The sequence below is a fragment of the Humulus lupulus genome, chromosome 2, assembly GCF_963169125.1.
Source record: "Humulus lupulus chromosome 2, drHumLupu1.1, whole genome shotgun sequence".
NCBI classification, from domain to species: domain Eukaryota; kingdom Viridiplantae; phylum Streptophyta; class Magnoliopsida; order Rosales; family Cannabaceae; genus Humulus; species Humulus lupulus.
Genome location: NC_084794.1, coordinates 290,193,082 through 290,210,877, shown reverse-complemented (window position 1 = coordinate 290,210,877; position 17,796 = coordinate 290,193,082). Strand labels below are relative to the sequence as shown.

General features: G+C 33.9%; 1 protein-coding gene across 1 annotated transcript; it reads left to right on the top strand.

Moving 5' to 3' along the window:
• Positions 1 to 2,587: 2,587 nt before the first annotated feature.
• On the top strand, positions 2,588 to 3,031 carry LOC133815667 (S-protein homolog 24-like). The gene has a single exon (XM_062248477.1). It carries the CDS (start codon positions 2,588 to 2,590, stop codon positions 3,029 to 3,031), a length of 444 nt encoding a protein of 147 aa, XP_062104461.1.
• Positions 3,032 to 17,796: the final 14,765 nt, after the last annotated feature.

Sequence of the window (17,796 nt, the reverse complement as noted above, 5' to 3'; positions counted from 1 at the left end):
GTTCATAGCCCACATTACTCGCTCTCATAATCGTGTTGAATGTACTCAAATGACTGTATGGATCTGAATTTCCATCAAATGGTGGGACATGAGGAATTCTGAATCCTTGAGGAAACGAGGTGCTAGAGATGTGTGGGGCAAATGGTCCGAGTTCTTCTTCGAACTCATCGTTCCTCTCCCACTCCGTTCATTTTCTAAGAGCCTGAATGCTCTTTTCAACTGCTCAATCCTTTCTTGGACTGGATCTATGGGGGATCTGACTTGAATTAGTGTGAACTGGTTATCATTGATTACATTTCCAGTTCCTCGCCTCGGCGCGGGGTGCTTGCGCTCACTGAGATGGTTTCTCAGGTCCGAATTCGGGGGATTGTCACGCCCCCGATTATGGTTTAAATGCTCCCATATATCTGGGTGATCACCTCGATATCCAGTGTTTCTACGTTCCTAGTCATATATACTAACCGGTCTAGTGTCACTTGAGCCTTCACTGACATGGCTCGTTGCATGGTTGTTTTGAGATGGGTTTCATGCTGGTTGCCTCATCTCAATAGTGTGAGATCAAGACATTTGGCTTCTCGTGGGTTGGGGACCCCTATGCTCCCTTGTAGTTTTCCCATTTCCACGCCTTCGCCCAGCTCGCCTTTCCTTATCACCATGGGTCGATTGTCCGTTCCTCTGAGTTGGTGAGGGGTTCCTAAATGGCGACGATGGGTGTCTTATTGGCGATGGTGGCTGCCATCCATTACAAGGCCAAGATGGCCCTGAGTTTGCACATTGATGGTTAAACAGCCATATTTTTTAAAAACTCCCTAGATTTATATATATATATCCCCACATAACTTATACTATTAAATAAAATAAAATAGCATTGGTAAAATAATAATAAAAGTAGTATCATAAACTATCCCATAAATATTGCTTGATAAAATACAATTACTTATAATAAATTATAAAAAATGTAAATCCTAATTGGCATTTTTATAGAAATATCTTTTTCTTAAAAAAAGAAAATGGTTGATTTAATTGTTTCCTTTTATTATAATTTTCGGAAATATGTGTTTTCCTTTTATTATAATTTTCGGAAATAGTTGTTTTCCTTTCTTATATTTTTCGGATTTGATTGGAAAATATTTGGTTTCCTTTATTCCATTTTTCGGAATCTCTCTTTCCTTTTGTGTGATTTTTGGTCAATAAAATGCTTCCTTATTTAGCATATATTGCCTCTTTTTGTTTATAAAGGAAACAAAGGTTATTGCAAATATTCGGTACTTACCCAAAGTTATTTTGTGGATTATTTACTGACATATTTTCGTGCAGCTCAAGGATTGCAATCAGGAAACTGGTTTTTAATATCATTAATTATTGTTTCCTTTTTGAGCTTGTTTTGATCCGGCACAGGTCTGAGCTGTCCCCACCGATATCGAATCTGTCGGATCAGCATCTTCTAAATAAGGCAACTCTTCATCAATCAAGATTAACTACTGTGATTCTTGCCTTTATTAGAAGAACTCTTTCTCTGCCTTTGTGAGCACGAAAAAGACTCTATAAATAGGGCTCTAAAGGCAGTGAGAAATGTGAACTCCTTGGGGCATTATTCGTGAGCTTTATTGTAATATTTGAGAGTTCTTCTTTGTATTCAAGATCATAAGTATTCACGTGATCTTGTTGAATTATGTGTGTTTAGTTTTAAGTGGTCAGCTTATACCATGTTCATGAGTGAATACACATTGTAATTTGAACACAGCGTTTGTAGTCTTCGGGAGAAGATCTTTTACAAAGCCTTGCGTCGGGAGGATGCAAGCACTCGCTGACCATTGAAGGGAGTTCAAGTGGTTGAGCGTTTCAATCAAAATCAGATTAGTGAAGAGAAGTACAACAAGTTGCGGCAAATCTCAAGAGGGAGTCTTGTTTTGTTTAAGTCAATGTTTTTGTACTTGTGATTCTTTATTAATTGGTTTTATTCTCTGGGCGTGGCCCCAAGGATTAGGTTATCCGAAAGGATTTATGAACCTTGTAAAAATTCGCTGTGTTCTTTATTGTTTTGCACTGTCTTTTTATTGTGTTCAGGTTCTGTCGTGACAAGTTTGGTTTCTGTCCCGACAGAACTGTAATCTGTGTAAACAGTTAATTACCATTCCGCACTTTAATTAATTTACTTGGTTTAATTAATTTGGTAATTACTAAAAATGGAATTTCAAAAAAAAATAACTGTAAATAATTATCTCTTAAAGTTTAGATAATTACATCATAAATATATAGTTTTCATATACTTAACATACATACTATATATAAATTAAAAATTTGTTGCAACTGTGGAGAAAAAACCACCCGAGTTATTCCATATCCTAATTGCCAATACATTTATAAAGACTGAGCCAATAATCATTTTGTGATTATCTTCTTATCATTTTAAAACCACCTCATCACGTCATAATACCAAGATATTGTGTATATATATGTACAGAAAAGAGCTCACAAATAATATATTCTTGTGTACATTTCAAAATATTGATTACTGCCAAATACATGAAAGATTGAGCTGTTTGAGAAGAAAGCTTTTTCATTGACTTCCTTACTACTACTGATAATGAATTCATCATTAGCAATAGAAGCAGAAGCGAGAGCGAATCTTCCTTCTACAAAAAATGACAACAATGAGAATTCTAGCGATGATGAAAAAATCGGAGGCGTATTCGTATATAAAACAACAGTTCAAATCTTCAACAATTTGGACAATCAAAACCAACTTACAGTTCATTGCAAATCCGCTGATGATGATTTAGGTGCTCATGTTGTGGCCAACAATCAAGATTATGAGTTTAAATTCCGAATCAATTTTGCGGGTACTACTTTGTATTTCTGTGGTCTTTCCTGGGTTGGTGGAACAGGATCATATGACATTTTTAGAGAAAGCAGGGATTCATTCAGATGCACCTCAAAGTGTGTTTGGAGGGCTCATAGCGATGGAATTTATGGCTTCAAAGAGGGTTCAAATCAAACGACTGCTGATATCATTTACAAATGGTCTTAACAACTTTACCTTATGTGATCGATTCTTGCATCACCAATTCTACATAATATATAAATATTTATGCGTGCAATAAAACAAATGCATTTATTCCACTAATGTATATTTCATTGTCTCTTCTTATGTAAAATTTTCTAGTAGAGTATATTTCAATAAAGATGTTTTTTTCAGTATGAAATTCGATTTTCATCCTTTTAGATTTATTTTAACTATATATATATAAAAATTTTATTATTCATATAAATATTATCATATATATACTAGAAACAAGCAATGTGCAATCGTTTGGTTAGTTTTATTTATAGAATTTATTAAATTTATATTAATGTCATATAAATTTTGAAATAAATATCCTATTTTAATTAAATAATTTATTTATTTTTGTTTAAGTTTATGTTCGTTCTAGTTTTTGAATTTGGGAGTGACAACAAGAGATTATATATTATATGTTTAATGTAATATTAAATATTATAAGTGGATTTTAAATTTAAGTTTCTTGCTAGTTTTAAAAAAAAAAGTAATTTGTTGCTAATTCACAATAGATTATATTATATGTTTAATATGATATTTTTCTAATAAGTGATTTTAAGTTTAATTAAATTTTATTTAACTTATAAAACATATGATTTTATTATTTGAAATAATTATCATTGTAAAATATCTCAAAAATATCATATCATATTTTATTTTGTTTAATTATTTATTGTTTTAAAATAATTATCATTGTATAATATCTGAAAAATATCATATTATAATTTATTTAATTATTCATTATTTAAAAATAATTATCATTGTAAAATATCTAAAAAATATCATATTTTAATTAATTTAATTATTTATTATTTTAAATAATTATCATTGTAAAATATCTAAAAAATATCCTATTTTAAAATTTTTAATTATTTATTTTATTTTGTTTAAGTTTAAGTGTTTACAAACTACTGTTAAATATAATAATGTTATGTTAAATGTAAGTATATTCTGTTAAAGTTAACATAAAAAAAAAATCGTTAAAACCAAGAATTTTCGTTATCTATACACATATTATATAGAAGAGATATCAATCTCTGAAAACATTAAAGAGAACTTTTCATAGATTGTGGTGCATTCATATATATGTAGTCTGTAGAGTTCAAGAACTTTACTTAGCTATTTAGATAATAGTAGTAATAGTAATAGTAATAGCTAGTAGTAGTTATAGTATGTTTATTACTGTGGATTTTGGTTCAAGCCGGGATTTAGTTGGAAACTCCTAGCAATAGTTATGGATTTTATAAGTTTAACCTATAGTTTAAAAATATTAAGTATAACATAAGGTTTAATTAATATTGCTGGTTATTAATATGATGATTATTATAACCTATGGTTTAGATAGAGCCAATAGGATTATGACACTTGTCATATGCATGATTATTAATGAATCATTATTTTAATAAGGGAAATATAAGACTTAGTCTTCACCAGAATTTATTAGGAGCATGATATTTATTTAGACATTTAGAGTCACAATTTTATATATTTGTGAACTAGGTTGTAATTTAGATAATTAAATAGATTTTTTTTTTCGTATCTTTAGGATACTATAACTTTTGACCTAGTTATGTTATGAATTTAGAAAAATAGTATTTCTAAAAAGTTGTAGATAATTTAATTAGCTTTCTAACAGTATAACGATATTCTAAATCGGAGTCATACAGCTCCAAATATGTTGATTTTACTGTAGGTTAGTTTAGAGTTACGGGATTTAGAAAGTTAGAAGTTAGGACTCTATTTTAAATTTAAATTTAAATTTGGATTATAATTAGAAGATTTTTATTCCTTAGGATTATATTTTAAATTTAAATTTAAATTTGGATTATAATTAGAAGATTTTTATTCCTAGAACTCTATAAATAGGACCTAGCACCAAGCCTTTTCATTCATTTTTCAAGCATTGATGAGAGCCTTCTAGGTGCTAGTGAGACTATAGAGTGATAAACACATGGGTTGGGGTTATAAGCTTTGTCATTCTAAGCTTATTAGACACTTGGGAAGTAAGGTTCATAGAGTGTATTTTGGTTTCGAGGTGTAGTTCGGTCATAGCAATTTCAAAGGTATTCCTATTCTTAGTTCCTTTTCTGTATTGTTTCAATAATTCTTATAGTTTTTCTCTACTCAATTCCTAACCCAATCTTCTCTATTCTTGGTTAGGCATCTAAGTTTTTCGAACTTGAGATTTCTTGTTGGTAAGTATCTTCTCAATGGCTTAGTTCATTCCTCTTCATCTCTTTCTTTTAGAAAACTCACATCTCTATTAATGGTTTTTAGGAGTGTTCCAAAATCCTGACCTTGTTCTCATCATCCTGGTATTTTGGTAAGGAAAATAGGCTAGATCTTGTATGTTTGTATGATATGTTATGTTTTTATGTTATGTTATGTTTAATATGTTATGATAAGTTTATGATTTTATATGTTATGTTATGATTTACCCTACCTCAAATATTAGACAGGGAACGTAGATGGGTTGTCATCACTACATGTGATCTAACCTACCTCAAATATTAGACAGAGGACGTAGATGGTTTATCACATGTCATAATGGCCATTATTAGTATAGTCTTATATAGTATATGTTATGATATGTTTTTAGCATATGTTCTGATATGATTTTATGTGTATGTTTATGTGGTTAGTAGTTTTTCCTTGCTGGGCATTAGGCTTATTCCTTTATGTTTATATGTGCAGGAAAATAGTTATGGCGGCGGAAAGATTCTTGGCAGCTTGAGGATGTGTATTGAGGCAGAATGGAATCGGTGGATTGCGCGTTCGATTCGAGGATGAAGTTTTTAAGTCTTTTAGTTATGATTTCTATGTATTATTTTTCCGCACTTAATTTTGTAACCAATTTATTTAAGTTATGTTTTGTTTTCAAAACAATGGGATCCAATATCCTAAATGAATTTTTATGTATTTAACCTTTACTTTACAGTTTTTAAATAAAGTTATGGTTATTTCATATGTACATTTTCTTAAGATTAGTATAGTAGTCATTAATGGTCCAAAGTCTAGAATAGTTGGGTCATTACAGTTGGTATCAGAGCAACGATCCATTCGCATGAAGTTCTCCTCGATACACACACTCAAAGCTCCAAATCTAACCGCCAATGTAAGTGTTTATGTTTTAGTTGTTTTCATTATGTGTTTAGTTAATGTTTTAGTCCTTATGTTTTCAGTTAATAATATTTGTCAATTAGTTTTTTTTTTTTTGTTATTTATTTTATTTATTATCTTTGAATTTATGATTGTACATAGTGAAAACTTTTTTTTTCCAAATAAATATCATTGTTATTTTTGAATGACATGTATGAGTTTGATTTTTTTTTTTTTTACAATCATAATAAATAATAAATTTAATAAATAATGACCAAGTTCGGTGAGGGTAGATACAAATCAATGTACCGGGTTCTATATTGAGAGTTTACGGGCCATAGTAGTGGGAACGATTTTACTGATCCCAGCCCTCCCTCAGTATGGTTAACTTTGGAACAACGATGAGTTTCCAGCCTGAGAATTAAGTCATATAGGATGATTAGAAACAGACTTAGTAAATTATAAAGATGGCTTATTTTTCTAATTTTAGAAACACACCCTAATTATAAAGAAGGCTCACATATTTTTTTTCATAAGAAGTCATAATTAATAGGTCCGAGTTATGTTTGCTTAGATTAAGTTTTGCCTTAGAGACTATTAGGATAAGTTCTAACATGTTCTTGACTGTTAGAACTTTGTTGAAGGTGTCGTTCAGAAGATTTGCTCGCATCAACAGAAGCGCCTCCAACACTGCTCCAATTAACAATGAAGCCCCTCCAGTTCGCACAAGGGGAGTGTGTGCTACTGCCAGCCGCAACGCGCCGCCGCCACCAGCCGACAACACTGCGGAGATTGCCAGACTGCGGCAACAAGTGGAGGAATTATTGCAGCAACAGCGACAGCAGACTCAGACTCAGCCTCCACCTCAGCCGCAACCACTACCTCAGTAGGTGGCTCAAGTACCCCATCAAGTAGGTCCTTATGGAGGATGGCCAATGGCGAACTATGCCCATACCTAGCTTAGCACATGGAGCCAATCTATGAGCGGTTTCGTAAGCAAAACGCTCCAAACTTTGAAGGGACAACAGAACCCTTTAAGGTAAAAGAATGGCTCAGAAATGTAGAGCTGATCCTAGCACATATGAATCTCGGAAACGCAGACCGCATATCCTGCATTTCTTCTCTGCTTAAGAAGGATGCTAGAATATGGTGGGACTTAGTTCAGCAGACTAACAATGTCACCAACATGACATGGACAAGATTTGTGGAGCTGTTCCATAAGAAGTATTACAACTCGACAGTCATCGCTACAAGGGTCGAGGAGTTCGCTAGTTTGAAGTAGGGCAACTTAACGGTAGTTGAATATGCTCGGCAGTTCAACAGATTAGCCAAGTTTGCACTAGAGTTGGTTCCAACTGACTTTATGAGGGTGACCAAGTTCGTTAGAGGACTTGGACCAAAGATTGAATTAGGGGTTAAGCTAGCAAACCAGGGAAATACTACCTATGTCAATGTTCTAGAAACGACAATAGAAGTAGAAAGGCTTCAGGCGAATGTTAGTAAGGAGAAGGCTAGTAGGCCTGAGCCTAAACAGCAGGGTCAAACTCAAAATGGTCAGAAAACAACAGCTATCAGCATAACAATAGTAATAGTAATGGTCAGAAGAAAAGGCATCCAGATGATAAGCAGCCCAATGGTGATAAAAGAGCATAAACAAACAATGGAGGCAATAAGTCGGGTTATGTAGAATACCAGCAATGCTCTAAGGGCCAAAAGAAACATCTTGGGGAATGTCATGCAAACATCAAGGGATGCTTCAACTGTGGTTAGGAAAGTCATCGAAAGACAAAATGTCCACAGATCAAGCAGAAGGAGAAAATGGATTAAACGATGGTTCTAGACCAAAGTCTTTGCCTTGACCCAAAGAGGAGCCAATGCTAGTAACAAGCAGTTACAGGTCAGATTCCTATCCTCGATAGTATATGTTTTAGTATTGTTTGATTCAGGAACAACATACTTGTATATCTCGTTAGGAATGATAGAGAAATTAGACAAACCTTGTAGAACTAGGTTTGTGACATAGTTGCCTTCAGGTAAAATAGTCCTATCATCACGGATAGTACGAGGCGTACCGATCAAAATTGAGGACGTAAGAATTAGAAGGAGACCTGATAGAACTGGAGATTAAAGATTTCGACGTGATATTAGGAATGGACTGGCTAGCAAGGCATGGCGTAACCATCGATAGCAGACGTAAGCAAGTGATGTTCGAGACTCCTGACGGTCAGAAACGATGCTATATGGGAAAAGTTTTAGGACTACATACGTCGCTTATTTCATCTTTCAAAGCTCAGAGGATGATAGAAAAAGGATGTCACGCATTCTTAGCTAGCGTAACAGATGTAGTTTAGGGAACACCACTAAAGGTCGGAGATGTACATATTGTAAGGGAATTTCCAGAGGTATTTCCTGACGACTTGCCAGGATAGTCGCTGACGCGGGAAATGGACTTCACAATCAAATTAGTACTGGGCACCGAGCCTACTTCCAAGGCACCATACGGGATGGTTGCTAACGAACTCAAGGAGTTAAAGATGTAGTTAGAAGAACTCTTAGACTTGGGTTTCATTAGAATGAGTCATTCGCTATGGGGAGCACCGGTACTATTTGTGAAGAAGAAGGATGGAAGCATACAGATATGTATAGATTATCGCGAGCTGAATAAGGTGACAAATAAGAATAAGTACCCGCTACCCCGAATTGATGACTTGTTTGATCAACTCCGAGGGGTAACCATTTTTTTAGATTGATCTACGGTCCGGGAATCACCAGCTCAAGGTACGGGAAGAGGATATTCCCAAGACGTCTTTTAGAACTCGTTATGGACATTATGAGTTTCTAGTTATGTCTTTTGGTCTTACCAACACTCCAGCCGCGTTTATGGATTTAATGAATAGGGTCTTTAAGGACTACTTGGATAAATTCATCATAGTTTTCATCGACGACATCTTGGTGTACTCAAAGGATAAAGTCGAGCACGAGAAACATTTAAGGTTAATCTTGCTACGACTGAAGGAGCATCAGCTTTATGCCAAGTTCAAGAAGTGCGAATTTTTGCTTTCACAAGTAGCATTTCTCGGCCATATAGTATCCAAGGATAGGATTGTTGTAGACCCATCTAAAGTAGAGGCCATGAAGGATTGGCCAAGACCAAAGAACGCATCCGAAGTAAGGAGCTTTCTGGGATTAGCAGGTTATTATAGGAGGTTCGTAGAGGGCTTTTCTAAGATAGCCACTCAATTCACCAACCTGACCTGGAAACAGCAAAGATTCAACTAGAATGATAGATGTGAAGAAAGCTTCCAATTACTTAAGGACAAGTTGTGCTCAGCACCAGTACTCTGTGTACTGACACCCAATGATAAGTTCGTAGTCTACTATGATGCATCGAAGCAAGGGTTGGATTGCGTGCCGATGCAGAATGATAAGGTGATAGCCTACACCTCATGGCAGCTAAAGGAGTACAAGCAATGCTATCCAATGCATGATATGGAGTTGGCAGCGGTGGTCTTTGCGTTGAAAATCTGGCACCATTATATTTACTTAGAACGGTGCGAGATTTATACGGACCACAAAAGTTTAAAGTACTTTTTCACACAGAAGGAGGTCAACATGAGGCAGCGCAGGTGGTTAGAGCTAGTTCAGGATTACGACTGCGAAATCATATACCACCCAAGAAAGGCAAACGTAGTTGCCAATGTGCTAAGTAGGAAAAGTTATGGAAGTTTAGCAGCGCTAGCAGGAATAGAAAAGTCGCTATAGCAGGAGCTGATCAATGCCGAAATAGAAATAGTTGTCGGTAAGCTGGCTAATTTGTTTGTCCGGTCAAATCTGCTAGAAGATATACGGATTGGGCAAGGGCATGACGACACACTAGTGGCACAAATGGATGCAGTCAGAGAAGGCAAGGCCACATATTTCTCAATATCAAGTCAAGGATTATTGAGATGTAAGGATCGGGTATGCGTGCCAAATGACCAAAGGATTAAGATGATGATTCTAGAATAAGCGCACAGTACCTCGTACTCAGTTCACCCAGGGTCGACTAAGATGGCACACGACATCAAGGCAATGTATTGGTGGCCAAGGATGAAGAAGGACATAGCAAAATTTGTGTCCAAGTGTCTAGTATGCCAGCAAGTGAAAGCAAAACATCAGTGGCCTACAGGCTTATTGCAACCACTTAGCATTCCAAAATGGAAATGGGATGATATAGCCATAGATTTCATGATGGGTTTGCCACAAACAAGTAAGCAGCATGATTTCTTGGATAGAAATAGATAGATTCACCAAGTCAGCTCATTTCCTTCCTGTTAAGACTTCATACACAGCGGATCAATACATAAACGTTTAAGTCCAAGAGATAGTATGACTGCATAGAATATCTAAGACAATAGTATTCGATGGAGGATCGGTGTTTACATCGAGATCTTGGAGTGAGTATTTGCTGTTGATAGAATTCTCCTACAACAATAGCTACCAGTCAACAATCGGGATGGCACCCTACAAGCTACTTTACGGAAGAAGGGTCGATCGCCGTTGCATTAGGACGAGGTAGGAGAAAGGAAACTACTTGGACCTAAAGCTATTAGAGGAGCTCAGGATGTAGTAGCACTGATTAGAAAGCGTATGCTCGCTGCTTAAAGCCGTTAGAAAAGTTATGCGGATGCCAAGCGGCGTGATGTGGAATTCAAAGTCGGAGATCAAGTTTTCTTAAGAATATCTCCTATGAAAGGTGTGAAGCGGTTTGGGAAGAAAGGAAAACTTAGTCCCTAATTTATAGGTCCTTTTGAGATATTGGACAAAGTGGGAGCAGTTGCATATAGATTAGCCCTACCGCCAACTTTAGCAGATAGTCATAATGTATTTTAGACCCATCTCATGTCATCAAGTGTGATACGATAGCACTCCAGAAAGACTTGAGTTACGAGGAATGACCGGTTAGCATCCTAGATAGAGGGATGAAATAGTTATGGTCCTAGAGTATTCCAATAGTCAATGTCCTATGGAGTAATAGTTCTGAATAGCAGGCAACGTGGGAGTTGGAGGAGGACATGCAAGGCCGGTATCCGGAATTATTTGGTAAGTAAATTTCGAGGAAGAAATTCTTTTTAGTAGGGGAGAATTGTAGAGACCAAGAACTTTACTTAGCTAGTTAGATAATAGTAGTAATAGTAATAGCTAGTAGTAGTTATAGTATGTGTTATTATTGTGGACTTTGGTTCAAGCCGGGATTTAGTTGGAAGCTCCTAGCAATAGTTATGGATTTGATAAGTTTAACCTATAGTTTAAAAATATTAATTATAACATAAGGTTTGATTAATATTGCTAGTTATTAATATGATGATTATTATAACCTAAGGTTTAGATAGAGCCAATAGGATTATGACACTTGTCATATGCATGATTATTAATGAATCATTATTTTAATAAGGGAAATATAAGACTTAGTCTTCACCTGAATCTGTTAGGAGCATGATATTTATTTAGATATTTAGACTCACAATTTTATTTATTTGTGGATTAGGTTGTTATTTAGATAATTAAATAGATTTTTTTTGTAACTTTAGGGTACTGTAACTTCCGACCTATTTTTGACCTAGTTATGTTATGAATTTCGAAAAATAGTATTTCTAAAAAGTTGTAGATAATTTAATTAGCTTTCTTAATGGTATAAAGATATTCTAAATCGAAGTCATACAGCTCCAGATATGTTGATTTTACTATAGGTTAGTTTAGAGTTACGAGATTTAGAAAGTTAGAAGTTAGGATTCTATTTTAAATTTAAATTTGGATTATAATTAGAAGATTTTTATTCCTTAGGACTCTATTTTAAATTTAAATTTAAATTTGGATTATAATTAGAAGATTTTTATTCCTTAGGATTATATTTTAAATTTAAATTTAAATTTGGATTATAATTAGAAGATTTTTATTCCTAGAACTCTATAAATAGGACCTAGCACCAAGCCTTTTCATTCATTTTTCAAGCATTGATGAGAGCCTTCTAAGTGCTAGTGAGACTATAGAGTGATAAACACATGGGTTGGGGTTATAAGCTTTGTCATTCTAAGCTTATTAGACACTTGGGAAGTAAGGTTCATAGAGTGTATTTTGGTTTCGAGGTGTAGTTCGGTCATAGCAATTTCAAAGGTATTCCTATTCTTAGTTCCTTTTCTGTATTGTTTCAATAATTCTTATAGTTTTTCTCTACTCAATTCCTAACCCAATCTTCTCTATTCTGGGTTAGGCATCTAAGTTCTTCGAATTTGAGATTTCTTGTTGGTAAGTATCTTCTCGATGGTTTAGTTCATTCCTCTTCATCTCTTTCTTTTAGAAAACTCACATCTCTATTAATGGTTTTTAGGAGTGTTCCAAAATCCTGACCTTGTTCTCATCATCCTGGTATTTTGGTAAGGAAAATAGGCTAGATCTTGTATGTTTGTATGATATGTTATGTTTTTATGTTATGTTATGTTTAATATGTTATGATAAGTTTATGATTTTATATGTTATGTTATGATTTACCCTACCTCAAATATTAGACAGGGAACGTAGATGGGTTGTCATCACTACATGTGATCTAACCTACCTCAAATATTAGACAGAGGACGTAGATGGTTTATCACATGTCATAATGGCCATTATTAGTATAGTCTTATATAGTATATGTTATGATATGTTTTTAGCATATGTTCTGATATGATTTTATGTGTATGTTTATGTGGTTAGTAGTTTTTCCTTGCTGGGCATTAGGCTTATTCCTTTATGTTTATATGTGCAGGAAAATAGTTATGGCGACGGAAAGATTCTTGGCAGCTTGAGGATGTGTATTGAGGCAGAATGGAATCGGTGGATTGCGCATTCGATTCGAGGATGAAGTTTTTAAGTCTTTTAGTTATGATTTCTATGTATTATTTTTCCGCACTTAATTTTGTAAACAATTTATTTAAGTTATGTTTTTTTCTTCAAAACAATGAGATCCCATAACCTAAATGAATTTTTATGTATTTAACCTTTACTTTACAGTTTTTAAATAAAGCTATGGTTATTTCATATGTACGTTTTCCTAATATTAGTATAGTAGTCATTAATGGTCCAAAGTCTAGAATAGTTGGGCCGTTACATAGTCTCTCATGCAATAAATTTTTATCAATAATTAATATTGACACAAATATTTTTCATTTTATGAAAAAAATTTCATTGCTTCATTCCCTCTTTCAACAAACAAGTTCCAGAAATCAGCATAAATAATAACTTTAACCCGTGTCATTATTTATTTATTTGGCATTATTGTTATTATTATGAGTATAATAATAATAATAATATGGTATGAGTTTTTTTATTATTATTATTTTATGAGTTATTATATTATTATTTCAATAGATTAAATAATAGTAATTATAAGCAATTATGAAATGACTACAATGTCCCTATTTTTGGGATTTGTTGAGGGATATTTTGAGGACATTTTTTGATAAACAATATCCCAAATATCTTATTAAAATTCTCGATATAACCAGTGTTGACGCCATTTTTCATCAACTTAAATAGTAGAGCAATTAAACAATGAAATATTGGTGCAAATGAATAAAGAGGAAAACCAGAGGATTTTTATGTGGTTCAGTAGTTAACTCTGCCTAGTCCACGAGTCTGTGTTATTAAGACTTGGGAGTTTTCTGGAAGCAATTATACAGAGAAGAATTGCCCAGAGTTTTCTCTCAAGAAATCAGAAATCGGCCTTTTACAAATGGTGTTTCCTTCTCTATTTATAGAGAAGGTTACAAAATTCATTCCCACATATCTCGGGAAGATATTATGTAAATCAATTAATATAATGCTATTTAATGCATTATTTCTTACATACACGGAAACGTCCCATAAAGATCGGGAACAAATAATAGATTAAATGATATATGTTAGATATAGGGATTGCACAACAATAAACGTATTCACACGGAACCGATTAACCTAGATGGCTCATCAAATCTTCGAGATCAGTAATTGGCATTGAACTTGTCGAGACCATGAGTCAATCACGAGCTCGTCTCCTAGCTCCGCCTATGCCCATAACAAGTAGATGTCGAAGATACTGTCACATCCGAGGTTTGCACTTCCCAAGCTCGATCCATCTGGCCTGAAGGCAATCAAGGAAAAATATGTACAAGTGTCATTCCATGGATTTTGCGAGCTCGGAGAACATTCGAGGCTACACATTCTCGAGGTTATTGTTTACTTCAAAGAGGTCTGATGGTTGGATCATATGATGTCCGCATATGTCTCGAGCTCACACCTGACGAGCCCAGTTTTTGGAGTCATAATCTTATCTCGAAATTTGGGTGTAACAACCAGATATTACTTATTTTAATTGTTTATTTTTTTTAAAATAAAGGAAAATCCCTAGTTTTGTGGGAATTGGGGGAAGAAACATTCAAATATCAACTAAGTCATCTTTTACTCGTTTATTTCTAGTTATAGCACAACCAAGAAGGTTTCTGAGTGAGAGAAATCGTGGGAAGCAAGCAAAGAGAGAGAAAGAATCGTTTCTCTCACAAAACCTAGAGAGAGAAAGGATAATTTCGGGTTTGGGAAGCTTAGGAAAATGTAGAGTCAAAGAACTTTACTTAGCTAGTTAGATAGTAGTAGTAATTGTTAGAAATAATATAGCGAAGAAGAACGAAATATATATTAATATATTTAATTGAAGAACAGAAATAAAAAAAAATACAATAGAAAGAATAAACCAAAGTCGAGGCACGCGAAACACGCTTTCCTTAAAGCAGATTTGCCCCCTCTACCTGAACGGTGCTAGAGAATTCGTGAGCAAACACTTCCCAGGATACAACAGCTATCAAGCAGGATGAATGCACCACTTAGTCTGCTTAGGCGAACTCGAAACAAACCTTCCCTCTATCACCAGAAAATACTACAGAGACTAAAGAGAGAAAAAGACTAAGTGTGTGATATTATGTATTTGTGTGTGATATTCTGTGTCAGTGTCCTAGAATGAAAGGAGAAGCCTCTTTTTAAAGGCTTTATGGAGAGTTGAAAAATGTGTGAATCAAATGCATTAATGCCCAAATATCCAACAAATCTGGTATCTTAAGATCTGAAAATCAATTAGAATTAAATAGCCTTATACTTGTAATATCAGCAATTACCCAAAGTGATTTTCTGATAATCAATCAGAATTAATCACACTTATTCTGGTAATATCAGTTGTTACCCAAAGTGATTTTCTAACAGTCAATCAGAATTAATTACACAATATTCTGATATCTTAATTTTGACCAAAGTGATTTTCCAAAATCAATCAGAATAAATCACATAATATTCATATAATATCATCTTTAATCAAGGTGATTTGCTGAATCATTTCCATTGTAGGCATCAATTTCTCATTCACTCAATTTTTTCCAACAGTAATAGTAATAGCTAGTAGTAGTTGTAGTATGTTTATGACTGTGGATTTTGGTTCAAGCTGGGACTTAGTTGGAATCTCCTAGCAATAGATATGGATTTTATAAGTTTAACCTATAGTTTAAGAATATTAATTAGAACATAAGGTTTGATTAATATTGTTGGTTATTAATATGATAATTATTATAACCTAAGATTTAGATAGAGCTAATAAGAATATGACACTTGTCATGATCATGGTTATTCCTAAGGTTTAGATAGAGCCAATAGGAATATTGTACAGTCCAAGAACTTTACTTAGCTAGTTAGATAATAGCAATAGTAGTAGTATTTTTATAACTGTGGATTTTAGTTCAGACCGGGATTTAATTGGACACTCATAGTAACACTTGTAGATTTTTTAAGTTTAACCTATAGTTTAAGAATATTAAATTTAACCTAAGGTTTGATTAATATGACTGATATTGATGGTGATTTTTATTATATTATAAGGTTTAGATAGACCCAATAAGATAGTAACACTCGTCGTATGTATGTTTAATGATAATTGAGTATTTTTTAGGAATAAACTTATTAAGAGTAATATTTGAATATCCTAGGGTATGTCAGCAGCTTTGAAAATGTTAGAGGACTTAGTCAAGGCTGTTTACTCAATTCAAATTAGGCTGAAAATGTGCAATTTTGTGTTTAAATATTCAGCGTATGCCGATATATCGTAGCTATAGGGGGCAATATATCGCAGTACGGGGATACGAAAAACATGAAACTTCGCATGATCACCTCAAAGAGCCTCGGGCATGCTGGCCCAGATGATATATCGGCTCCTTTGGTATATTTTTTAATGTTTTTGAAAACATTCTCATTTAAATCCTTAACCTCTTAATAAGTCCAGCATCTTTCTGACTAAGTCTTTAGCCTCTGCTGAAGGATAATTCAAATATTTTTCACTTAAAAAGCCATTATTTTATTCAATTTAAATGAAGATCTTTTCATTCTTGAACTTTATAAATAGGACCTAGTACCCAGCCATATATTCATTCATGAAGCTAAGTTTAGAGGCTGCAAGCTGCTAGGTTATTTTTGAGAGTGTAAACACTTGGGTTGGGAATTTTAAGCTTAATCATTATAAGCTTACCAAACACTTGGGAAGTAAGGTTTATAGCACATTTCGGTTCGAGGTTTAGATCGGTCATAGAAGCATTTAAGGTATTCCAAACTCTAGTTCATTTTGGTATTGTTTTCCTTAAAGTTCTTATAGTTTCTACTCAGCACCCTAACTTTATTCTTTATTTTTGGATAGGAAATCTAAGATCTTGAACATAAGGTTTTTGGTAAGTATATTCTTGATGGTATAGTTCGTCCATTCTTTTCATTCCTTTTTCTTCAGTATAGTTACCCTTTCATTGATGTTTTTTAGGAGTGTTCCAATGTCCCAAACCTGTTCTCATATCCCAGTACTCTTGGTAAGGAAAATAGGATAGAACTTTATATGTTATGTTATGTGATTTAAGTGTTATGTATATGTTATATGTTATATTATGTATGTTTGTAGACTTGGGCATATGACCTGTATAACCAACAAGCCCCAATAAATTATGGGCATATGACTTACTTAGCTAGCAAGCCCCACTAATTTAATGGGCATATGACTTGTTTAGTTTACGGGACCCCAAGTAATAATGGCCATTATAGTATATGTGACATATGTTATGATACGTTTTAGTATATGTTGATATGAATATTATGTATATGATTTATGTATTAGATTTTCCTTGTTGTGCATTAGGCTCATTCCTTTTTGTGTGTATGTGCAGGAAAATAGCTTTGGTGGCGGAAAAGGTTCTTGGAAGCTTGGGGATGTGTATTGAGGCGGGATGGAGTCAATGGACCAAGAGTTCGATTCAAGGATGAATTCTCTTTGATTATGGTTTTCTATGTATTTTTCTGCAATTGGTTGTAATGAGTTTTAATTAAGTTTTCATTATGTCAAAGTTATGTTTTGTTTCAAACAATGGGATCCCATATCCTACTTTAAATTTTATGTAGTTTAACATTTGTTTTACAAGTTTTTAATGAAGATCATGATTATTTCATTTGTAAGTTTTATTAAAATTAGTGTCTATATATAGTAGTCATTAATGGTCCAAATTCTAGAGTAGTTGGGTCATTACAGTTGGTATCAGAGCAACGGTTCATTCGCATGAAGTTCTCCTCGATAC